Source organism: Simochromis diagramma, unplaced genomic scaffold (genome assembly GCF_900408965.1).
Source record: "Simochromis diagramma unplaced genomic scaffold, fSimDia1.1 OVJJ01000216.1, whole genome shotgun sequence".
Classification (NCBI taxonomy): domain Eukaryota; kingdom Metazoa; phylum Chordata; class Actinopteri; order Cichliformes; family Cichlidae; genus Simochromis; species Simochromis diagramma.
The window spans coordinates 14,067,958-14,094,494 of record NW_024386883.1 but is presented as its reverse complement, the minus strand read 5'-3'; the positions used below and the strand labels follow the sequence as shown (position 1 = coordinate 14,094,494).

The 26,537-nt window shown below is 40.8% G+C and overlaps 1 protein-coding gene across 13 annotated transcripts in view; it reads left to right on the top strand.

Annotated features, from left to right (window-relative positions):
• The first annotated feature begins 7,433 nt into the window (after window positions 1-7,433).
• The window catches only part of ncam1a (neural cell adhesion molecule 1a), a 257,422-nt gene continuing 238,318 nt past the window's right edge, over window positions 7,434-26,537 (top strand). For 5 of the 13 annotated variants that reach the window (XM_040032640.1, XM_040032636.1, XM_040032639.1 and 2 more), the window contains exon 1: window positions 7,435-7,717. In XM_040032640.1, the coding sequence (XP_039888574.1) occupies window positions 7,666-7,717 (52 nt within the window). In that variant the 5' untranslated portion in view covers window positions 7,435-7,665. Of the gene's footprint in view, window positions 7,718-26,537 lie in introns of all 13 variants that reach the window. The other 8 variants (XM_040032644.1, XM_040032643.1, XM_040032647.1 and 5 more) reach the window with 3 other exon arrangements.

Genomic DNA, 26,537 nt, shown 5'->3' with positions numbered 1-26,537 from the left:
CACACAAGGGGGATTTACTCCATCTATCTACTTTAGCCTCCTAATGAGGACATTGTAGGTCTTTAAATTGGTAATTTTGTCTCCTGGAGTCCAATACTCGTATAGCCAGTGTATCAAGGCACCACCGGCATAGGACACATTGTGAGTATGCCTGATAGACAAGATGGCATCGAACAGAACAGCAGTATTTGTTGCCCTGAGATGAAAACACATTGCCTAAACAGAGCTGAGATAGCGTGGGATAAAATGTTTTTTTCTAAATGTCCTTTCAGCTCAAGGAAACTCAAAACTGTAAATGTGTGACAAAATAAGTGGCACAGTATCAGAATTTGAAGTAAGCGTACAATGTGCAAAAGGTTGGATTGTACAAAAACGATCTTGTTTACAGCCTTGTTGAGTATATTGTCCTTTTACAGCATAGAACGACGTGTATTTTAACATTTGATCTGTGCTGTTGTTATCTTTGAGAACTGATCTTATGCAAACAAGGATATAAAGAACCTGCAACTTTTTTTGCTTTAATGCTGAGATAAATTGCACACTTTTCACTTCAAGAAGACTTTGGTTTCACACTGCAGAGGGTGTCCTATTTTCAGAGGAAGTGCGCTAATTAGGCTATAGTGTGTGTGAATTTAAGCATATCTTTGTGGCCGCATGATGAGACTGATTTCCTCCAGGCTTCTGCTCAGCCTTATGCCTGAGAATGCATAAAACAGCCCTTATCAGTTAAAACGACCTTACACACATGCTGTTTATAAAACTGCTCCTATTTTTTTTTCTTCAGATGAAACCACACACATACACAAACATAGATACACACAGATGCATCTTACAAAGTTCTGATAAACACACTAGCTCTGGCAAGCTCACACTGCAGACATTTTAGCTACTACCTGCTTCTATACATTGTGAAGTAAGCTAATAAAAATGCGAAACAGATCTAAAATAGAGAGAATATTGGCCTTGTATTCAGTCTGTGGCTAGCAACATGGCTGCGATGAAGCATTTTACCCTGCATTTAAATGTTAACTATATAAAATGCCACTAGAACGGTTAGAATCAAAACAAGAAAACAAGAAAACAGTTTTCTTCACATGAAATTAGCCACTTCAATGCTCCTTTAAAGTTCGCTTCCTGTGTTCATTACTACTACTACTACTACCCGGGTAGAGATAATAAGGCAGCAGCTGAAAGAAGCTTGACTGTGAGTTTTCATGGTTGTGCGCTCATCCTACACAGAGCCTAAGCAGAGCTTTGCATACCATCATCTACATCAAACATAAGGCCCGGCGGCCAGAATTATCCCTGCAAAGACTCAAAGCTGGCCTACTGGACAGCTTTTTTTCTTATGTTTTGTCTGCTGATAAAGACCTGCATACTACACCATACTGCTGCTGTGTTACTCTTGTTTAGAGGTAGCTGTGGTTCAGGAGATCCAGCAGGTTGTTCACCATTTAGAAGATCCCCGGCTCCTCCTATATGCTGAAGAATCCTTGGACAAGATACTGAACCATCAGTTTCCCCTGATGGAGAGTGATGGACGTATAAATGTGTGTGACAGTACACTGAGTGCTCAGTTAGAGTTGAAATGCCTTATATAAATACCATTCTTTTTCCATTGTGACTGTGCTAATGTTGATCATTACTCATCTGCCTGGATATTTGAGTTATGGACATAGCTATTTTAATTGACAGATGTGCCAAAGTAGGCAGCCAGTGGGTATCTACTGAGCCTCATCTCCACTGTTTGGAGTATCTGAGCTTGAGCGTTCCATTGCTTTTCTACCATTGGTGCCTTCAGAACTATTTAATAGACTCATTTGTCAAACATCAGTGCTTTCTGTGTTGTACACAGCATCCAAGAAGAACTGGTAAATATCTATGTCTGCGTGATGCACATGTACAGTTACGGATGAAGCTTGGTAACCAAGCTTGCGAACAGTAGCTAATTACTCAGCAGTTCACCCTTTCATGCTAACATGGAACGTAAGGCTATAGCCAAAACACTGAAGTTCAAAGACATGGCACCGCATGTATTTGTCCTGTCTTCCTTCTCTCACCCCAACCAGTCGCGGCAGATGGCCCCGCCCCTCCCTGAGCCTGGTTCTGCTGGAGATTTCTTCCTGTTAAAAGGGAGTTTTTCCTTCCCGCTGTCGCCAAAGTTAATCTTTTATTTAGTCTACACTTTTGCTGCAGAGAAGATGAAAGTTACAAAGAAGTTCTGTGAATGAAGGAAAACTTTAATCTATTAAAGATAATCTTGAATTATCTTTTTGCTTTCCTTTTTTATGTTGAACTGACATCCCTGTTTAAGCTAGCTTTTCAATCTGCATTTTACCTACCATCACCATCGGGCTAAGTGATTTTTGTTTGTTTGCTCATTGCATACCCAGAATCGTTCACTCTATGTAACCAAAGAATTGCAGACAAATACTGTACCATGAATTCTCTTTTAGTCTTGTTAGCCAGCTAGCTACCAAAAACCGTGTTTGCAGAATAAGGTAGTAATAAGGTAGTAAACACTCAGATGGAAAAAGGAAAGCAACACACCAGATATATTTTATGAAGCTCTCCTGGTTTATTCACACATAATGGAGAAGGAGGTGTCAATAATTAACTATATCCGTGTCCCAGCACATGAGGGTGTTAGCGAAATGAAACCGCAGGTGCTATGTCTAAGCAGGCACTAAATTGGGACAGAGCTGAAGTGGAGGTTGGATAATGATGATGATGAGTTGAGGAAATGTGGATTATGCCGCAAGATGGATTTGAGAAATTCCCATGGTAGGTTTCCAGATGACTGAAATCCATTAGTTGAAGTGGATTCAGAGTAGCCACAACAGCAGAGGAGTAATGTACAACCTACCCTGGTAGTTAAATATGGAGCTCATGGTCCCCAAAACATAAAAGCAAAGTTATTCGTCATACCTTGCAATTCTCCCAACAAAAGCTTTTTCACAATATTCTCTGAACCAAATTGCAGACGACAGACAGTGGACAGAAAACAACAAAGCAGCGACCCAGGTTGGGAAATGCAATTATCTTTTTGCTGTAGAAAAAAAAGCTAAATAGAGAATGTTAATCTGCATGGAGGTGGAGCTAGCTATCGGTACTCTATAGTCCAATCTCCTGAAGATTTCAAAGGACAGGTTTAAATTAATTCTATCTCTCACAGAAAGTAGGTTGAATGGGTTGTGTCTGTGTAATCATTCCACCTCATCAGACTGGCTGTGAAGCGGCACCTTTGTAGAGTTACTGCACTGTATCAGGTTCAGCAGAAGCTTGATCAGTTTGAATTAGTCATATTGAGTGGCTCCCTCACATATCAGGCTGTTAAAAGCTCACAGCAGCAGTACTGTAGTCGCACCTTTGCTACTCCTGCTTGACAAATGTAACCATATTAGCAAAGACATGAAAAAAAAAAGTTTTACATACCAGGTTTTAGTTTCTTCTAGTTTTATTATTACTATGGTCTTTAAAGCACACACTGACGCAAGACAGAGTAAAACATTAAACACATTTTTGAAAAAATTTTGTAGCGTTGACAGGTTCATCAAGTTCTGACAAATTACACATCACATTAGAATTGATTTTTGATATTGTGTCATCAAATTGTGTCCCAGACTACAGTGCTTTTTTGTTTTTTAAAGATAAGGCTTGTGCTTTATCTTAATATCCCTGCTGGTCATAGGATGGGGATGCATGGACTGCACGGATGAGGCAAGTAGATGGAGGGATTCAGAAGAACAGGATCCAAAAAAAAGGTAGTTAATGTGGTGATGCTTTCACGGTGTGCAGTCTCATCAGCATTGTTTCCAGCAGCAGAAGCAGGAAGTTGCTTTGAGCAAAGGAGCTCTGATCACAGCTGTAGCTTATCTGCCCGGCACCAAATGGCAGGCAGACAAATTAACATAGTAGAGCATTTGGAGTCGTACTCCCGAGTTTGTGATCTGACAATAGAGCGACAATTGAATTTGGCATACAGCAGGTGGGCACCAACACAGTTTCAGATCAGTGCTAACTTTTCTTCTATCTGCTGGATGTGGCAGTTGTGTGTTAACAAGTTTGACATAGGGCGACTTTTTGCCAGTGTTGTGTTATCAGCTTTTTTTTTCTCTGGAAATGCACAGTAGCATATGGAGCTGTGGTCAGATGTTTACATGCACTCATCATGGGTATGAATGACATGGCAATATGGGGCTTTTAATGGTTTATTTGAACTGTTTTTGTTTTGTTTTTTTCATTGTGGGATGATTCTACAATATACATCTTTAATGTCTGAAAAACAGTCTTGAATTTAGTTTGAATTTTTCTGATACACACAGCAAAAGCATGCATACCTTCACTTAAAATCTTTTAATAAGTGGCACTAAAAAATGCGCAATTGGTAGTTTCTCTTTGCCAGCATCAAAGGGGTTTGATGGGGCAATGAGTCATTTAGAACAATGGGGAACTCAGTAAATATCTAAAAATAAGAATTGTAGATTTACACAAACTGGGAAGATCTCTTGGAGCCATTTCTAAACAACTGCAGATTCCAAGAGCATCAGTTCAAAAAACTGTATGCAAATACAAGTAATTCAAATGAGTCGCCACTTCGCCAAGGTCTGGAAGAAGATCCAAACTATCACCCTGAGATGAGAGGAAAATGGTTAGTGTGTGTAACAACCGAAGAACCATCAAGGATGCTTGGAAATTGGAAATTGAAGTATCAGTGTCTGTGTCCACCAGAGATGGGCGCGTTACTGTAATACTTTTTTCGAGTAACGAGTAAAGTAAGGGATTACTATTGCAAAAACGGTAATTAGATTACTGTTACTTTCCCGTAAGCACGCTGCGTTACTGTGTTACTAAAACTGTGATTTTCTTGCGAGAGTGTGTCATGACAGTGACGTAAGCGAGTGCGACGTTCGTGACAACAGCTGTGTGCAGATCAACAATGGATCATATATCGAGTGTGGGAGAGAGTATGAGCGTGCAGCGTTTAAAGCGTGGAAGTACTGACCTTACTTAGAGTTTGATACCATAAAAAGTGACAAAAATATTAGCGTCCGCTGTTCACTGCGTGGGAAGAAAACATTTCTTTTTACACCGAAAAAAAACCCCTTAACTTCCGAGCAAGCACCGAGTGTGCTACCACGTAATGGGAAATTCACAGAGAAACTCGCGGATTCTTCAACTGACCGCTGCGGCACACCTGCACCAGTGCAAACCTCCGCCTACGCCACTCCTGCTTTATAGGTGAAAATAGAGCAACAGGACCGCTAGTCTTTGATTTTATTTATTTTCTGCTGTGTTTCACTTGCATTTATTTGAAAGAGTGAGTGTAAACACAAAAAACTATTTTATTTTATGTGCTGGAATGTGCAGAAAATAGGTTTAAATGTTAAACAAATTTCTTCCAGTCAGAGAATGTTGCATATAATTTATTTTTCGCTTGATGCATAAAGTTAAAAGATTAAAACTAATAAAACAAGTTTTAAAAAGAGAGTTTTTCATTTGATTACATTTTGTATGATGGATTATGCAGAAAAAGTAGAATTGGGCTGAAAGATCTATCGCTTTATCACCTATTCAGGTTGTAAATCGTGTTTTTAAAAAGTAACTAAGTAACTAAGTAATAATTACTTTTGAAAATAAGTAATCAGTAAAGTAACGGGATTACTTTTTTGGGGAAGTAATCAGTAATTAGTTACTGATTACTTTTTTCAAGTAACTTGACCAACACTGGTGTCCACAGTGAAGCAAGTTTTTTTACATTGCCATGGACTGAGAAGTTCCCAATCAAGAAAAAAACCCTGATCCAGAATTGACACCTTCCAGCTCGAATGAAATTTGCAGCTGCTCGCATGGAGAAACCGAATGCCTTCTGGAGAAAGGTTTTCACGGTCAGTCTTTGTGGTCTTTGAACACAAAAATTGAGCTATTTGGCCACAATGATAAGAGGTAACAGGTGGAGGACTAAGGTGCATGTTTCAAGCCTGAGAACACTGTAACAACTGTCAAGCATGGTCATGGTAGCTTTACACTGGCTGTTTTGATGCCACTGGCACTGGTGCATTACACCAAGGGGATGGAATAATGAAAAAGGACTACATTCAAATTATTCTTCATCTCACAGGTGGAGGGTTGAAAGTTGAACACAGCTGGATGTTTTGACAGGACACTTATCCCAAACAGACTTTGCAACTGGTTTTGGAATGGATAAACTGGGCTAACATTAGGCTTCTGGGATGGCCTTCACAAAGCCCCCAACCTCAATCCTACTGAAAATTTGAGGAAAGCACTTGCGAGCAAGGAAGCCAGCCAATTTAAATGAACTCTACACATTCTGCCGAGAAGAGTCGTCAAATATCCAGTTAGAATTGTGAAAAAAGCTTGTTGATGGCCCTCAAAACCATCTGTTTGAGGTGCAACTTGTTAACTTTTAGTGGGAGGCTATGTAGACATTTGAGCCTGTATGAATACTTTTGACCCTGTGTGGATTAGAGGAAAGCCAAAATAAATTCTAACTTGTGCAACTCAATTTTATTTATATAGCTCCAGATCACAACAACAGTCACCTCAAGGTGCTTTATATTGTAAGAACAATTTAAAGCACTTACAAGAAGACAGAACTTATAATAGTAGAGACAAAACCCAAACAATCAAACAACTTCTTTTGAGCAAGCAGTCGGCAACAACAGGAAGGAAAAACTCCCATTTAACAGGAAGAAACCTCCGGCAGAGCCAGGCAAAGGGAGGGGCAGCCATCTGCCGCTACTGGTTGCGGGTGATGGGAGGAAGACAGGACAAAAGACGCTGTGGAAGAGAGACAGAGATTAATAGTAACTAATGATTAAATGCAGAGTGGTGTATACACCCACAGTGAGTGAAAAAGTACAGTCATTCCACCCTGGTGAAAGAACAGTTCAAAGAAATGAAAGGCCCAAATTACCATGACAGTCATGCACATGATGAGTGGATGTAAACTTCTGACCACAAACAAAAAGAAAACACCCTGGGTGTCTGCTTATTACTGTCCAACAGTAGCTATTGAGATGCTTCACAACAGTACTCACTACGTATACGAACCATATTAATATATTAATATGAACAATATCACCTCAGAATTATTAATTTTTTTAAAATAAAATGGAATAAAATATTGTCATTGTGAACTATCTGTCACCATTTGGAAATTCAGTCATTCGTTTAGTATTAAGCTATTCTAGCAGTCTGGATAACACTTTTAATTAGAACCAATATGTCACTCTATGTGTTTTAAACCATAGTTAGCCGGTTTGCACGCTCAGTAATCCGAATTACAGCCTCTGGTGACCATCTGCCGTCTGCACAGACAGCTCCGCGCACTACTTTGTTACTGAATTCACCTCAGCCCGCCCCCTCCGTGTGTGTCTCTCTGTGTGTGGGGGGTTATAGCCTACCGGGCGGAGTAATTCGTGCTGGTATCTATTGAGTGCATGCGTGCGCGAGTGCGTGCTACGGTTTCAGCCTGTCACTCTCGTTGTGCCGCGGCGCGAACACGGGTAGCAAGAAGGACCAAAAATCCGCCTGGTATCAGTTGTTGTCCCTGGAAAGACTGTTTCCCCCCCATCACTAGAGACACCTCTCTTGTTTTAAAGTGCGTCTGCTCTTCAAGGAGAATAGCTGTGACACATTACAATGCTTCAAATAAGGGACCTCATCTGGGGATTGTTATTCATCGGCTGTGCAGGTAATATGAGTTATTTCTTGTTCTAGTCTAATATTAGGTTGTGTGGGGATTAATATCCAGCTGTAGGCAAAGCAAATCTGTGTGAAAGCGCAGGCCGAGACGTGTTGATTCTAGAGCAGCATCCTCTGGTCCCACCGGCGGCATCCTTGTCACTGACTCCGGACAGTGGCGCTGGGTTTGGAGCTCGAGCGCTGCAAAATTCACAGTTATCCCAAAAGTTCTCTAAAAAGTGAGGCATCTCCCCCTCTCTGAGGGAAAGCGACATGAATTACTTAACAGGGCGCATTTTATTCAGTTTTGGGGTTATACAGTTTGATAGAGGCGCGTATCTCGGTGCATTTTGAATATCCCTGCACAACACAGAGAAGTGCAGACGGCCAGTCTCTTTCATTCGGGGTGACTGTTCTCCCTAAGTTAAGTTATGCAACATATTTTTAATAATAATAATAAAAATCCCCACTCGTGCTGCGTGCTGTGGAAGTTAAGCTCCTGAGTTCGTCCCTGTGGGTAAATAGAGGAGAAGGATGCTTCCAGAGACCGGTGGTGTTGCAGTGGGGCGCTTTTTGTGGTCCCCTTTATGTCAGCAGCCAGCTTATTGCTTATAGCCTCTTAAGTCGCTGCAAACGTCAACGGCAAACGAATATACTGTCATTCAAAAGTCCACCTCGGCTTTCTCAGTTCTGCTGGGTCAGACGTGACGCACCGAGGATGGGGTGTCCGGAGAGCCGATCGCTATTAGCGGGAACGCTTTGTTTTAGTCCACTGGAAACAGATTTACTGCCCTTTTTTCTCTTTATTACCTTAATATTCAATTTGTTTTCCGTACGCATGCGCTTAAAACTATCGAATAGATCGATACGATGCACGCACAAATTTCCACTTGTGCCACGATCGGATTTGGCACATAACCAGTAGCTGTGCTGATGTGTCCGTGCGCGAGTTTAGTTTTTGCATCCCTGCTCTGATCATATAGGTCGACACTGAGGCATTGCCTCTGTTTTTGTTGTTTTTCTGGCCAAAAAGGACTCTGTAGTTTCTAACTTAGTAGCGAGGTGCTTGTTTTTTTCTAACCTCCATGCGCAAAATGATGTCGACTTCGGCACAGACCCAGACTGATTTGATCGTACTTTTTAATTTCGTTGGTTGAGGGGAAATTCGTCATCCAGTGAGGTAGACTGAATAGTCTTTCAATGTATACAATAGCATCCAATCCCAGAGCTCCCATGGTTATATAGGGCGGGAGGGGGACCCATTTTCTCCCCCCAAAGCCCCCACCTCTCCCACCACCCACATCCTTCTCTCCTCCCTGCATTCACCTCCCCATTCCATACACTGCAACTGAGTGCTCAAAGAGGAGTTTGAGGACCCCCAGGGGTCCTTGGAGAGCGGAAGAATAGTTTGATGTTATAATTTGATTCAATTTAGTGTACATTATGGTGTAAAATGATTATTCTAACCCGGGGCCTCAGTTGCACTGTTGTTTCTCAGTGCTCTACAGGTCTATGCTTTTCTTGTCTATGGCAAAAAACAAAATAAAAAAAACAAGCATTTTCTTCTCCCCTACTGAGATTAACTGCAGCCAATACAGGCACTGAGTCTGGATGAAATGACTGAAGGTGCAGTTAAAATAACCAGAAGGCAAATCTTTTCATGTGCTAAAAAAGTAGCCTATCATCTGGCTATGCCTGTTTCGATTTATTGACATTTGACTCCTTTCCTTTCTTCCTTTCCTTTCCTTGCCTTGTGTTTGTGCCACACGGCCATGACACATTATTTGGGGTAGACTGTTAAGTCACTTTTCCCCGAGCACGCATCATTAGGTTAAAGTTCATAGATGTAGCACTGTGAGACTGTATTGAATTATCCATGCAGTAGTCTCGGTCTGGCTAAATAATACATTTATTTCACAGTTGTGCTGAAGCCAACAGCCCTGTCTTTGCAGAATTTAGGGAAATCGAGCATGAAGAATGTGGGTCTACGCACAGGAAAATAATGTATATAGCCTAAAATAATGTGGACTGGGGAAATTGAGTGGATAAGACGACAGAATTTGAAGAAGGTGGATCATTACTGTGTATGTTGGATGGTATTTTTCTTGTTTTGGTACATAAAACCTAAGCTGGCCTCCATGTGGTGCTGGGCGTGCCCCCAAAGGGGCTCCGCTTTTGTTTTTCTTGTTTGTATGATCTGGTGGTTTTTGAGTGTGATAGTGATGTTGATACTTGAAGTTTAGGAAAACATTGATGTATTGATTACTGTCCAAACGTTTAAAACACAGGATTTGACATTTTGCACTTCACAAACAGCAACCAAAAAATGCACTTTACATTTTTATCGCTGGGAAAAAAAATGCTGTGATTTCTGTTGGGAAAAAAAAAACTACTTAAAATACTTTCAACAAGCTGCGCGAGGATCTAATGGGCTGTGTTGGGATAATGCGTGCGCCGGCTGATGTTTGTGGTTTCTATGAACCTTAAACTGCATCACTTGGCGCTGGCTTTTGAAAGTTTTCCAGAATATTTTTGGAGGTATTTCCAAATCAGCACCCAAACAGTTGGGCACCCTGTCACTGTGGGTTTAGAGAGTGGTGCTGGGATGTTTTCATTTCTTCTATATGATTCACGACCCTGCCGAAATATTCTGACACCCCCACAATTTACCGCGCCTCCGCAGGGGAGGGAAAGAGAAAGGAACCAAGAGGGAGATAATTAGACAACTGTGCCTTAGCTGTACCCTCTTGCAACAAGGAGAAATTCAAATAAATTGATCGCATTATGTGATGGACCCGGGGTATATTGAAGGGGTAATGACAGTATCACACACTTTGAGGGCTGAGCAATTTAATTACATTTATTGATTTCCAGTTTCTGTTCCAGTTCGATGATAATTACATTTTTGAGGCTCGCGCCAAACATTAGAATGCAGAGCTACACCACCTTCCAAGATGTAACTGCATTATAATGCAGTTTTAGGAGTCGACACAGGTAGTGATCTTTCTCGACTTAAATTCAAGTCGAGTGTGCAGTGCCCGTTCTGACTGTGTTACTGAATTAAGCCACCGCATCCATGGTGATCAGTTTGAAACTGGGAAAAGTAGAAGGTGATGCAGGGTAATCTGAGGGGAAAAGAAGCCCCGTTTATTAAAGTCAAAATGACACCGCCTCAGATTTATGACTTCAAGAATGTGAAGTTACAGATCTGAGGCATTTCTATTCTTTTTTTTAACCCTTTCATGCTCTGTGCTGTTGGCTATAGAGAAACCAACGCAGGGTTGCCTTCCAGTAAAAGTTTAAACTGGCTTTTATTGCACTGCAGCTCAGCATCGTCCAGCAGCTCCCTGCACTGACCAAATATGTGACCAAATATGTAAAATATGTACTACTGGGCATTCCTGATCGATTAGTCTGACTTGAGGATAAAATATATTTATGATCAAATTACATAATTAGGCAGCACGGTGGCACGGTGGTTAGTACTGTTGCCGCACAGCAAGAAGGTCCTGAGTTCAATTCCAACATCAGGCCGGGGTCTTTCTGTGTGGAGTTTGCATGTCCTCCCCATGTTTGCGTGGGTTCCCTCCGGGTACTCCGGCTTCCTCCCACCGTCCAAAGACATGCAGCTTGTGGGGATAGGTTAATTGGAAAATCCAAATTGCCGTTAGGTGTAAATATGCGAGTGAATGTGAGCGCGAATGGTTGTCTGTCCCTGTGTGTTGGCCCTGCGACAGACTGGCGACCGGTCCAGGGTGTACCCCGCCTCTCGCCCTATGACAGCTGGGATAGGCTCCAGCGCCCCCCGCGACCCTGAAAAAAAAAAGGAGAAGCGAATGGATGTTATTGAGTTGAATCGCCTTTTCTCATGATATTGCAAACCGCTGTGCAGTGTTTTAGCATCTGACAGAATGGCAGAGTGTTCTCTCTCTTGCTGAAAGTGGATTGCCTCTGTTGGATTTCTTTATTCCTTTTGTTCCTGAAACAACAAGTTTGCAGGCTGAAGGCAGGCTAGATGCTGATGTGCACTTGCCATTCAGTTCATACAGTTATATGAAACTGCAAGCAGTGCAAATCCATGTACTGTTCTGGCTGTAAAGCAGCATGTGTGTACTTTAATCAGTCAGCTGAACTACAGAAGGGAAGAAAAACTTTAGCTTAACATTTTGAGGGAGAAAATACACAAATCCTAAATGGCTAACATATGGGACTTTAACTGCTGTGGTGGGTTCAAAGCCACTATGAAAATAATACAGGCTATTTTTGACTTAGGGGAACTGGAAAAAGCAGCCAAACACAGGAAAATTATAAGGCATTTTTAGTCCGCTCTTTAAATAAAACTAGATTCTGGCTCTTTCAAGCTTTGCTCCGTAGTTGCACTCTGGTCCATGCACCATTTGGCTTGGAGACATTTTGTACTAATGTACTATTACGGCTTGTTATGATCAAATTCTCGTCAGTACATGGACTGTTCAGATTATAGCAGTACTCCTACTTGGATTCAGCTTCTGTTTAGCTAAATACTGCATGCCTGTGTCGCCGTACAGTTTATGTAAGAGAGCAACAGATCAAGTGACTTGTCATCATAATTGCAAGTTGATTCTCAAGATGTGAGTTCTTTGCTGCTGCCTACATTTACATAAAGTTCAGTCATTACTGCGTCTACATTTTCGCCCTATAGCTTTCTTTTTTTCCCTTCTTGCTGTGCTCCCCCCTTGATTTGTTTATTGATCTCCATCTTTTGCAGCTTTTATTATATGTCATATCATCATTTCTCCCCTGAGAGTTCCACTCAAAACAGCCCACACAGCAGCACAGACACAGAGCCCTGTGTGTCTTGAGTTACATTATCTGCTAATTAGTGCAGACTATTAAAATACTAAAAATTTAACTCACTAAAACTGAAGCAGAAACTCCTTGGATCGTTTGTAACACACAGCACAGTCTGTTAGATAATTCCTTTTAAAATGCTCCAACAGGCAACAACAGCACAGACATGGTGGAGAGGTGCATTAATTGACTTTGAGTAGTCCAGCAGTCTGTGTTGGAACCCCTGTCAGTCACAGCATCCATCTGCACACCAGCTCCAATATGCAGATGGATGGGTTTTAGAAAATGCACCCCTGTACACTTGCCACGAAGGGGGGAACTATGGAGGCCCTAACTGCTTTGTGTACAAGGCTGTAAACATGCTTTTTAATCCTGTGAAATTGGCTGTTTTAAACACAGGACTCTATGTGGATTCGCTCGCTTTTTGAGTGGGCATTAGAGGAAATGCAGTTTTTGGCACTTATGCCTTGGCTTCGTTCTCCAGACCTGGAGGCTGCTGTTCGCCCCAGACAGTACTGGTGATAAACTTTACTTCATCATGATCACGATTCAAACATGTCACATGAAACACAGTGACACTCAACTATCAAAGACCTGTGTACAGCCACTTGGATATAATTTTTCTAGATGGGTGTGTTCAGGAGGTAGAGTAGATCACGTACTAATCAGAAGGTCGGTGGCCTTATCCGTGCCTCCTCCATTCTGCATGTTGAAGTATCCTTGGGCAAGATACTGGACCCCGAGTTGCCCTCGATGCATCCATTGGAGTCTGAGTGTTTGGACATTACGAAAAAAACCCCACTTAGGTTAATGTGTGTATGAATGGGTGAATGAGGCTTGTGGTAAGAAAACGCTTTGGGGGCTCAAATTGAGTAGAAAAGCACTGAACAAGTACCAGTCCATTTAGATGTGACAACAACAATGCTCGTTAAGTGCCGTTGCAGCCAGAACCCACTATAAGTCCCTAATCTCACTAATAGAAAAGGATGTTAACACTTATTTACATCCACTGTTGGTAGGCTTTTACACAAACACAGAGCATTTGTTAGGCTAGTACAATCAAGTTAATAAAATGAGAGCTGCCTGTCTGTAGCCTAAGTGCTAGCTTGAGTTGCCAAGTATATTTGAATTTGGCAGATTCTTTTAGACTTATCTACAGTCTGAGACAGCAGCCACCCCCTCAGTGTTATCTGCAGTTGCTGGTTCCACATCAGCAGCAAGGGAAAAAGCCGGACTGAGGAGATGAGTGATGGTGACTAATGTCAGTTCTTCATTCTTTCCAGACTCCACTCAGTCTTTTGTCAGTAATATTATTTAGTTTACTGACACTCAACATTTCTTTTCAGTGTGATGTTATTAAGTGTATGTAGTGCATTTCCCGCTGTAAACACTGCTCTCTGTACCACAGATATACAATACGTACCTGCACATATGGGTTTGCTTATCTGTGCAAAATCTGTTATTGCTCCACCAAACTGTTAATATTTAATGGAACTGTGCTGTTCAGCTTCACTGTGTGGCCGTTAAATCGAGCTGAAATCCACAAATTTGAACAACACTTTACAAACACTTTTAAGCTTAATTACAAAAAAACCCAATAATTTCTGGGGGGTTTTAACACAGGAACACGAAGACAGTTTTAATTTGATTCCAGTCACTATGCCATTAGAAGTTCTTCGTCCGTGGATGATAAAGAGGCACGTAAGGTCTAAAAACTTTGAAATGCAGATGATACAAGTTTTACATAATCCATAAATTCATGTCATATCACAGAGCTTCTGAAAGTGCTGATAATTCCATCCAGATGAGCTCAAAATGACTTGACTGGCTATAATATTTCTTCTGACTGTTAGATGAGGATAGGCTGTCTTTGCATATTAATCAGGACATGAATAGAACCCATGAGTGATTTTTATTGTGTGAGCTCTGAAGGCGTCCTATAGAGAATTGAATGTGGGGGAAAAAACCCCAGAAAAAAAGAGACGGACTTGTTATGCAACCCAATCAGCAGCCCCTTCCTTTGCCATTGAGCGCAACATTGAACATGATTTTCAGATCTTAATGCTGTCTTCAGAGTGTGTAACTAAATGGACAACTGATGTCAATGAAGTAATGTCTCCCAAAATTCTCAAGCAGATATAATATTCACAGAGGAAGGTAGCCTTTAGTCATGTATATTCACATTATGTCATTATGTTCTAATGGAATGCCACGAGTAATACTAACTAATGTAACATGAATTTTTAAGTTACCATTAGATGAGTTAATGCACAATGACTCATCTAATGGTAACTTAAAGTTTGATGAGTCAGTACAAACAAATTTAATATTACATTACTTACCACAACTTGTAGCATGGTGTATGGAAGGAGTGGGAAATGGATTCAGGGTGGGGGTGCGATAAGCTGCAGGATGATGGAAGAGGTCAGCCATGAGTCTCCATACACTGTGATACTTGCAGACAGGGAGCAGGTGGAGGATAATCTGTAGAGCTGGAGCTGTGGAGCTATGCTCTGGAGAGAAGAGGAATGAAAAGGCACTAGAAGCAAGACAGAATATGTAATGGGAAGTAGACAGGTGTAACAGTGAAGATGGAAGGAGCAGTGGTAGTGAAGACGGGGTCAGCCAGGGTGCAGTGGGTGGAGACGAGTGTCAGGGGGTCATTTGTGACAAAAGATAGCAGCAAGAGTGAAAGAGAAGGTTTACAAGATGGCAGTGAAACCTGCTATGATGTATGAGTGGAAAGGGTGACACTGACAAAAAAGGAAGTGGAGCTGGAGGTGGCAGAGCTGACCGGGATGGGCAGGATTAGAAATGAGTACATCAGAGGCACGGGCAATATGGAGCTGAGGAAAAGAGGAAGTGCATAGAGAAGATTCATGGATGTAGCGGAGGAGGACATGCAGAGGGTCAATGTGACAGAGGAGGATGCTAGAGATAGGGTGAGACGGAGGTAGACGATCTGTTGTGGCGACGCCTAAAGGCAGCAGAAAAATCAATACAATATGTAGTTAATTCAGACGCAAGGCAACCCAGCACAGTCATCCATGGTTAAAACAACATGTCTTTATAACAAAACCATAAGCATTATGATTATATACTATGCATATATATATATATATATATCTTTTTGTATATATGTATGTATGTATGTATGTATGTATGTATGTATGTATGTATGTGTGTGTGTGTGTGTGTGTATATATATATATGTATTTTTTTTCCAAAATGAAGTTATTCATGAAAGCCACATTTTTGTGGCGGGACTTTTCTTGTCAAAATGAAAATATGCCTTCACTGAGCTTGTTGACACACTTTCTGCTTAGCCATCCATTTCAGCTCAGTAAAATCTTGTTTCTGATCCTTTTTGTTGTGGTCTTTTCTTCTGTTCTGGTTAAAGAAACGGGGTCTGAAACAAAATACTTCTCCAGTTTCCTTAGGCTAAACTCTGGCATTTTGGCAGAGTGAAGCAGCATCAGCTTCTAATGAATTCAGATAAACAATGCTTGATGTTCCCTAAGATCCCATCCAAGAAGGTGAAATATCTGTGGGAGTGGCTGTGATTTCAAACAAGCTGCTGTTGCTCTAAGGCTAACCGGGATGCTGCTCGTGTGAGTTTTGCAAGGTGATAGAGAATATTCAGGTGTTTGTTGTGGCACTCCTCAGCATACTTGCTTAGCCCCAACCTCACCAGATTTTCTACATAAGAACTAATGATCTGTGCTCCTTTGGCAGTGGACTCCCTATGTTTTTTTTTCCCTTTTACTGAGCTCTTTAAGTGAGGCTGCCAAGTCTGGTGAGGTTGCCCAAGGTGACGATGGACTACATTGCTGCGCAACAGAATCCCAGCATGATGTCCCTGTCCTCCTTGAAATGCCTGGAGAGCTACAAGCACCGATTTTTATTTGGAATAGATACTGTGTTTATTGATGTTCCAGTTTTCTTTATCGTCAGCATGGGACTCCGTGTTATTTATAGCCTGTCACCGTTATAACTTACTTCCCTCAGGACTTGCACTGATTAACAGATGGTATTTTGTCTCTGAAAGTCACTTCATACTTATGTTGTGTTAATTTTCAGGTGGAGAAGAAAAAAACCCCAGTATTTTTTACTTTGCATAACTCCCCCCCCCCCACCTGTTTCAACCAAAGGCATAAAATGTAAAATATGATTGGAGTGACAGCACCTCCATATAAAATGCCTTGGCTTAGCTGCGGTAACCTTCATCAGGGATGACACAAACGCTTGTCAGCCCTGAGTAATTTTCTTAATGTTGGATTACCGACAATCTTTGAGCTAAAAGTGCAGAGAGCAGGTTTTGCTTTATTTTCTCTTTGTTCAACTGAGCCTTCAAGTGCAGAAAAACGGCGGCAATATCATCCAAGTGTACTTGGCAGACTTTTAATGCTTATGCTTCATCACTTAAACAAACACCTACTGTATGCGATGGCTGGCTTTGGGTGTGATCTCCTGCAAAGCTATATGCTTAGCAATGTAAAAATAGTAAGTTACAAGTCTTGCAGTTTTATAGGAAAAGCTTTTGAAATGCAATAACCTATAGAAATACTGAAGGGCATACACGAATAAGCTGCATGTCATTGCTTGCATTAAAACACCTGCTGTTTTTTATTCAACCCTATGCACAGTGTTGTCTTCTACCTTCCTCCCCAACATTATCTCTCCAGGAAAGCCGGTTTGGTACTTTCTGGAAAAGCGAAAAGTATGGGGCTCTAGTGATTGCCTGACTTTTAGCTATACTCCTGCCCCCAAGTCCCCATGTTTCTCTTGTCAGCCATGTTAGTTTGCTTTAAAAAGAAAGGTATTTCTTTTTAAAGCTTTGACCAACTCTGATGCTATTATGAGTTCTTCTAAAAGTTCAGATCCCGGATATATTACTTTACTGATGCCTGATCAAATACTGCAGTTTTGTCAAAGAGACTGGCTGATGGTGGTGCCGTTATGCAGAAATCTGTGGCAAAAGTGACACGGGTCCCCCTTGAGCTTGCTGATTAATCAGGTTTTTACCATATCTTTCTGACTTCCAACGACTATAAAAAGCAATCCTGATATAACAATCATGAGTCATCACCTAGATATTGTTTCATCTTGTGTTATAAATCAAGCACCCTGCTTTTCCCTTTACAGTGATCGCTTTTACCCCTCCCTAAAAGCTCAGTCTCACATCCTGTCTAGTTCTCCTGGAGTCGAGATGATGGACAAAGAGCCTTCGGTCAACATTTATCTGTAAGAAGTCAAAGTTTTAAAAGGTTTCAATAGGTGAGCGTGTGAAAGAGTCATTAATAGTTGAAGCTGCCTTTGTCGACGGTGCACAAACAGGGATTGGCTGTTAGCTCTCCATCGTTCTCTCTGTCCCGAGGCGCTGCTGCCCGAGCATCTCATTGCCCCCATCTGTAGGCATCTGCCAGGGGGACTCTGGGCCAGAAGTGGTAATCACTCTTGCGATGTGTTTATTATATATCATCATAGTATTAAAATGTAAATAATGACATAGTATGAGATAGGGCTGTGCAATATGACCAAAATCTCATATCCCGATATAAGACATTTATCGTCCAGACAAAGGAATATATCACAAACATTTTACATTTTCTGTAAATTCTGTGAATCTAGGGCAACTCGATTTGCGTGTTTTGTTTTGTTTTTGCTGGTCGTGTACCTGGAGTCAAGTGTTTTGACAGATGGATGAAACTATACATTTTTAGACATTTTCTTTGTGAGTATTTATTACACAGCGTGTTGCGGGGAAAAACTCGTTCTAACGTTTGATTCTGAGGTTTATTTTTTAGCACCTAATGGCTCTTTTTTGCTTCTCATCTGTAAACACTCTGCATACTCTTTCACTTGATTCTGTTTATTTTGAAAAATCTCAACAGGATCTTCAGCTTTATTGTGAAAGGTTTACGTGGTAAATAAACAAGCGGACGGCGGAGCCGCGCGATGGTTTTTACCGTCGTTGTTGCTAACGTCAACGCATAAAAACAGTCGCTTGTCCGTCCGTAGTGTGGTTATATTAAATATAAGAGAAAGAGAGAACTTTAAGAAATTCTACAGTGACCATCAAAACGCTGAAAAAATATTGCCGTAAACAGTTTATTTTGTGACACCACGAAACAAACGATAGCTTAACATGCAACGATAGACGTTTTCATATCGTCATCCGATATATATCGAACAGCCCAAGTATGAGAAATATACTGTGCATTTGACTGAACCGGCATATGGTTGTGTTAGGCTGCTAATTCATTTGTCACTTTTGGGATTCAAAATACTTATTAGTGGAAAAATACGCTCTCTGATTGAGTTTTTAGTAGTGCACACTATACTTGAGTTCACCTAATTTTTGTCGTCATCTTAGCAAATTTGTCATTAGATTGAAAAACCTTTCTGTAGGTCACAAAACTGTAATCAGGGAAGCCCTGTGTATCAGTGACGCTGACTTTCACACTTGTATTTTTCAGTGGCTAGTTTCTAGGACTGCAGCTAAGGCACTCACTGAAGTAAGAGTGTAAAACAGTTTAAAGTGCTTTGTTCCAGGATTTCCACAGCCTAGCTGATACCACACCTGCTGCATTCATTTGTAGATGGGGGAGGATTTTCTGATCAGAAATCCTGCTTTTCAAACCACCTGAAGAGTCAACTCATTTTCCTGTACACCTGGTGTCTGCAGGGATAATCGCTGCTCATTTAAGATGCATGCAGCGATGTTTTTCCACACAGTTCATTTCGAGTGTGTCTCCCATTTTGAAACATTCCTCCTTTTCTTATTACGTGTCTTTTTTCTTTGAGAATCGTTATTACTCCCCTATGAGTCCTGTTTGGAGATATTTTTATTCCTCCTACTACGAAGGTGCAGCATTAGCCATCTTAACCCCAGGTTTCAGATTGCAGCTTGCATAATAGGTTTCTTAGGAGTGACCAGTCATTCACATAACAATGGCAGCTGGCAGTTATTTACCTGAGTGTGGATGCCGGCACTTAACACTTCTGCTTATGTACAAAATAATGAATAGCAACAGCGACAGCAAACAAGAAACCAAGTGACTAAATTAAGAACAATATGAAGAGTAAACATAGGGGTATATTTTTGATACCACTAAGGCTCCACTTGGCTTATTATTATAATTATTATAAAAAGCACTTTGATGTGTTGATTTGAAATCTTACACACAACTTGCTGACCTGTAATTTAGCTTCAGGGGATGTACTCTGTTTCCTGTGATCACCACTGATATTAAGAGATGCGTCTACGCCCTCGGGCTGTGTGGGTGTTTTGTGCTGGCGCATGCAGACTGTAAGTTTGATGTCGCACCTTATAAACTCCGTATCACTTTCTGCGGTGTCTTGGCACAGCAAAAGTTGCTCTACGTGATTTCACCGTTCCAGCTCTGAGACCAACCTGAGGATTATTCTCTTCTTTAGCGATAAACGGCATATATCTGATGCACCTTATGTGCACACAGGCACTCCGGGTTTCTTATGTTTTTCCCACAGTCAGAAATCTACCTTCTCACATGGCTTACCTTGGCTGAGCTGTCATAGAGAGTTAAGGCCATAGTGTATTTGGGCATTTGTTCTACTGTCTCTAAATCCCAGGGAGTGACTCACCATCATGATGTAATGCCTAGCAATGACAGCTGGCTCATCCCAGGGACTCTGTGATTGGCTGGCTTCCTCAGGTGCCAAGTTGCCTCAGCGTGTGTGTGTAAAGAAAGGAAAGGGAAAAAAAACACCCAAGCATGTCTTCTGGGAGAAAGGAACAAGGCGAGATGTGCACCATGCGCAGTTTTTTTGTAGACTTGTTTACTTCCTAAATTGGCACAATTGTCAGCGAGCACATTCTTGAGGCATCCGCTGTGGCTCTGTAGTGTTTTTCAGACCATGCCAGCAAAAAACGAGAATGACTTCTTTCACCGAGTGCTGTTCACACACTCAGGTGGCACAATCACAGACTGTTGGAAGTTCTCAGATATTAAAATAGGATAAAACCTATTGGTGGCTTTTAACTTAATGTGCTCTCTTTAAGTTTTGTGAAAGCTCAGTTCACAGAACTTGTTCCGGACTTGGGGAGTTCTTCAGCCTTGCTGCTATGCATTCAAATGTGTGGAGAAACAACGCTTCATGGGAAAATAGTGAATTCACATAGATGGAAAAGCATATTAAATACATAATAAAACATAATAAGAGTTTGTTAAATATAAAATATTGGGTTTATGGTCTCTTGATGAGGGAAAAAAAAAACCCCCAAAACAAAACAGCTTGTCAGAGGTGATAGATGTTGCTTTCCTGTTGCATTTAAACAGTATTCAGAGCTGTTTTGGAGAGGTTTCTGTGAAATCCTCTGTGTGGTATGGAAACAGCATGAAACACAGACACATCTTGAAGCTGTGATTTGACGGTGGATGCAGCTCAGACTCTGTGGACCGTTTGATCAAACCGGTGTGTCAAAAATCATCAAATTAACTCGTTACATCCTGCCACCAATCTAATATGGGAGTCACACACAACCCGAGCCCCGTCGCTTGTACCCATACGGCTTTCACATGCGGGCGCTGATGAGGTTAGACTGATCAAAACAAATGGTGTTTTTGTGTAGCAGGTGGTTGCAGGGTAACACCAGCTCAGTGCTGAGAGGGAGTGGCTGTTGTTATAACTGGGTGGCCTTCCATTAACACTTTTAATGCCCGTGATGCTGTGTAATAAACCTCAAACCAAAATATCTATCAAAAACTCTCAAAATGTGATGCATATTGAAATTGGCTGCAAATGCTCGGTGAAACGTGTATGTACTTATGCTTTAATGAGATGTTTCCATGTCTAAATGAGGAAATATTTAGATTTTAGAATGCATGTTATTGCCATCTTTTTCTTAATTGTATCTTAAAAATATAAATTTTTACTTTCCTGATGAAATTGAGGCCAAGCGAGCATGAGATTAGTCCGAGTTCTACTTGAAAACAAAAAGCTAATTTGCAGTAATCAATACCTGTGTATTCAACTGAGCTTCTGTGGAGTTATATGGAACAAAGCACTGATGTAGTAAAATATGGATGAAGATTGAAGAGCAAATCAAATTTATTAAAAGGCCAACTATTAATGTGCTCATTTTGTCCTATCTCACATTTATCAAATAAAGTGTAAGGAGCTAAAAAAGGATGGGATTATTTAACCAAACATAAACACTTCTAATAAGATTAAAGAAAATCTGTTTAGCATTTATGTTCAAGCTGCTGCAATTAATAAAATCAGGAGAGGTCTGTGATTTATTATGCTTTTACACTAACAGCTCTGTTGAAGAGCTGCTTGTGAAGAAAAGACTCTGTAGTGGCTCACTGTGAGGTGGGGTTGCAGACAAAGGTGCAGGGTGACGGGCAGGAGGAGGAGGGGTGGAGGTTGAAAAATAGGCGGGACACAATGCAAAGTGTTGTCAAGGAGGAGCCACTGTGCCGGCAGGGTACTCCAACCTCTGGATTCATTGTTTCCCGTTCTGTTGCAGACCCTTGTTTTGTGCACTGAAGCTTGCAGAGACCAGTAGTAGCATGAGACATGGGCACGTTGCGTTTAGGCCTTCCTTCTGGCTCGAATTTAAAGAGGAGCGTGATGCTCAGTATGTTCTCTACTTTATTCGATTTTCCTTCTTACTTGTTAGTTGACTGGCGTTCTTCAGCGTGCAGAACGACGGTCTTTTCTTCACCGTTCTAGTTACTAAATGAGTGCATTCACACGATCTGAGATGCCATGAAAAGAAACATCTTTGCCGTGAATGATGATGATGATGATATGATGCAGGTTCATCCTTTTTTTTTCAATTCCAGGAAATAATATCTAAAAATAAGACAAACCCTGCTGATAAACTAAGCTGTAAAAGGAGCTAAATTTTTGCTTATGTATCGTGGCCTGATTATGTCTGTGAAATGAATAGCCGCTCTCCTGACTGACAGCTGTCTCATTTTATCTAGAAAAGCTCTTTTTCATAATTTGCTGCTCTGCTGCTTTAATAAGCCATCGTTACCACAAAGTTCTGTAGCTGTGTAATTATATTGCACTATTGACGGTCGCAAATTATGCCTGCACATAGAAATGGATGCTAAAAGACTTTTTTTTTTGCTTTAGTTGGAGAACAGAACTTGATACATGAATGTTGACAGGTGATAAAGAAATGCTCTCGGTTTTCTTGGCACTCTTGTGTTGCACTTCCGCTTCTATAGTATTTTAGCAGCTTGCAGTATTTGTGCTGCACGATTTACTGTAAATGCTCAAAATTTTAATGTAAATCCCTGCCATATGAATACATGAAGAAGAAATATCTGCAGCCTTCGGTGGTTGCCTTTTGGTATTGATGCATTTTGGGCAATAATGCACTTTCTCTAAAACCTTGAACCAGTCAGTGAACTCCAAATTAAGCCCTCTCTGAAATTCTTTTGAATTTTTAATTTAATGCCAGAAGCATATGCTTTTACCAAGTGCTGAGGATGGTATTAACACTTTTGACTTTCATCTCACGGTTGAAATGGGCAGGACAGGCTACAGAAGGTATAAAAAGTGTTTTTGTGCTTTCAAAGCTTCATACACTTTGATGAAGTCTCAAGGTCAAAATATTCTGACCAAATACATTTAGGTCAAAATCTCACCTGAAATGTTTGATGCTTTAATGCATACATACATACAGATGCCGACACTTTCATCTTGATATTTTACATTTTACTTAATTTTGATCTTGCCTTTATGAGAGACTAGGGGGGGTAAATGTCAGTTGAAGACTTGCGCTCTTTCTGAACACCAGAAGGATGAAATATGTTTGCGTTGCAGGAACAAAGGGAGTGTGTCATGCTGCAAGTGATTGATACTGGCTCACAGTGCAGGAAGCCAGATGGGCCAAACTCAGAAGCATCAGGAGTTGAGGGCTTGGCCTTTTTAGCTCATCCAACAGAGCCATTAGAGACTGTGCTGCCCAAAGACTGCAGCTCAGAGACTTGCAGTGTGCTTGGCATGCCTCAGTGTTATGGTCGAGAAAACCAGTTTGAGATGATTTGAGCTTTGAGACATGGTGTGTTATCCTGGGGGGAGCAGCCATGTGAAGATGGATACACTGTGGTCATAAAGGGACGGACACGGTTAGCAACAATACCCAGATAGTCTATGGTGTTTATACAACAGTCGGTTGGTAGTAATGGCCACAAGGTAGGCCAACAAAACATCTTCCACACCATTACAACCATTACACCAGCCTGAACCATTGATACAAGGCAGGATGGACCCATGCTTCCATGTTGTTTATGCCAAAATATAAACTGTAGTCTCTGTTCCCTGTTCTTAGCTAACAGGAGTGGCACACAGTATGGTCTTCTGCTACCGTAGCTCATCTGCGTCAAAGTTTACGTATAGTGCATTCATAGATGCTCCTCTGCATCCCTTTATTTTAATAGGTGGGTATTTGAGTTTTTCTTTCCTTCCTATCAGCTCAGAACAGTCTGGAAATGTTCCTTCTCATTTCTGGAATCGGCAATTTTTGCTAAGAGAACTGCTGATCATTCAAAAATGTGTTTTGTTTTTTGCGACTATTCTCTGTAAACCCCAGAGATGGTTGTGTGGGAAATTTGTATTTTGCTGATATAAAAGGTCAGCTGTTTCTGAAATACTCAGACCAGCCCATCTGGTACCAACAACCATGCCACACTCAAACTCACTTCAGTCACGTCTTTCCCATTGTGATGCTCGATTTGAGCTTTAGCAGGTCGTCTTGCCCAATTTCATTGACTTGCTTCTAGGTTAGTGGCTGATAAGATATTAAGCATTACCAAGCAGTGAACAGGTGTTTGATTATACAGGTGTATCAAAATTGCATGTTTATTATTATTATGATCAAACTTTTAGAGCAAAAGCAAAATGAATACTTCATAAGTAAGAGTTAGGGTCTTGTCAGGTAGCTACCATGTGTGTTTTTAATACAATGTCATATCCTCTGCAGGAGAAAACTCAGTTTTATCTCAGTATTTTTGGGTGTATTTACTTACATTCTTTATTCTTTATGTATGTTAAGTATGCTTTATTATTTCCCTCAATTTTCCAACAAACAGCAACGCAAAAGAAGTCAACACTTCAAATGTTTCCATTGTGATACATCTGAATAATCACTGTTTTTCCTACTTTCGAGTCAGCTGCAGTTGTGAGAAAATGTTCTTGCCTTATGTTCTTGTTTCAATAATACTGATATGAAGGGGAGCTGTTACCAGATGTTGCCTTGCTGGAGTTGTAATAGATTTGGAGCACATGCAGGTTGGCCAGGCTGGTAGACATCAATCAATACTCACTGCATTTTTAATGTCATCATTTTTTTTAGAATTGTAAATTTATTATGTCTTTTCAACATTTGATGACATGACATTTGATGACATTGTGCCATTTAGATTTAGACTGATCTATTTTCACCTACATTTGGAACAAAATTCCCACTTTTATAAATGGGAATAACTATATATATATGTGTGTGTATATCATATTAATCCTCTCCATAAGGTGACGTTATAACTCTAGTTTTCTTTTTTTTCTTTTACTGTGAGTTGTCTCAAGATTTTTACACTACATTTCTTGGCACTAAAGGTAATTTAAGATCTAACAGACAAACATCCAGTTAGGGCTGGGCCATATCATACCGTTCATGGTAATACCGGTATAATGTTGGGCAACAATAAGAAAATGAAATATCGCGATAGAATATGGGTAAAGCGCACATGCGCAGTGCCTTTGTTTTCATATGCACATGGCGGAAAAAGCATGGCGGAGAATGAGAAGGGCGAAAGCGGATCGTTGAATGAAACGGATGAACCAGAATTGGTTTGTAAAAATGCTGCAACTTCAGTGGTGTGGAACTGGTTTAGCTTTCGTCCGTCAGATACACAACAAAGCACTATTTTTGGTAGAGCATGCTAGCGGGCCGTCGTTATTACCAGTGTTGGTTGGAAAATACAGCACACTTAAAATCAATCCTTTGATTTTTCTGAAAATCGACAGTGCCCCTTATAATCCCGTGTGCCTTATGTATGAATTCTGGTTGTGTTTCCTGACCTCGAAACGATTTTATGTCGTACACGGCGCTCGAAAATCTGTCAAATGTTTTAGTACGACTTTGCTAAGCTACGAAGCCGCACCGCTTGATGGATTGTTGGAGCATTATGGCTATTGTAGGCAGGAGCCTCGCGGAGTGATACGTACTGTGCTTCAACATAATATTACCGTATTGTGTGTGTATAACCTCTTTTTAAGCTTTGTGGATATTTTAAATGGTTATGTCGGCCAATTTCCACTGGAAATCCCTTTTGGTGAAACTGTCAGCAAGGAATTTGCGCTGTTACGTTTTTATATAACTTTAATGCACATAAAAAACAGCTGCTTGTTTAAATGAAAATACATTGATGGGGTTTTTTGCACTAATAAAGTTGTGGAGTTGTAAAGTATTTTGTCTAGTGTCAATTATATCGTCAGTTATATCGGTATCGCAAATTTTCAAATGTATATCGCGATAAATATTTTTGGTCATATCGCCCTGCTCTACATCCAGTATTTCACAAAGAGAAAACTCTTGACTTCAATCATCCTACAAACTTTTCCTCTGTTGATAACCTGAAGATTAATACAACTCGGCCCACTGTGGTTATAATGAAGCGCTTTAGGCCTTCAGGACTGTGTCTTTTCTCCAATAAAACACAATTGTAGCATGTGTCTTGCCTCTGTATTTTCTCTCATTTGTGGAATATTTTACTAACTGATTTTGTGTTTGAGGACTTGCAGTGATTTCTCTCAATCCCTGCTATCATTATACAGTATTGCTGCGATTAGTGAGCCATAGATAGATCACTTATCAGCGTCTGACCCGCTGTCGGTGTAAAAGATCAAATCAGAATGTGACGTCATACATCTGTTTTCCACTGTTTGTTTCACTAAATGCTTTTTTTCTTTCTCTCGATCTCCAGAGCAGCATCTGT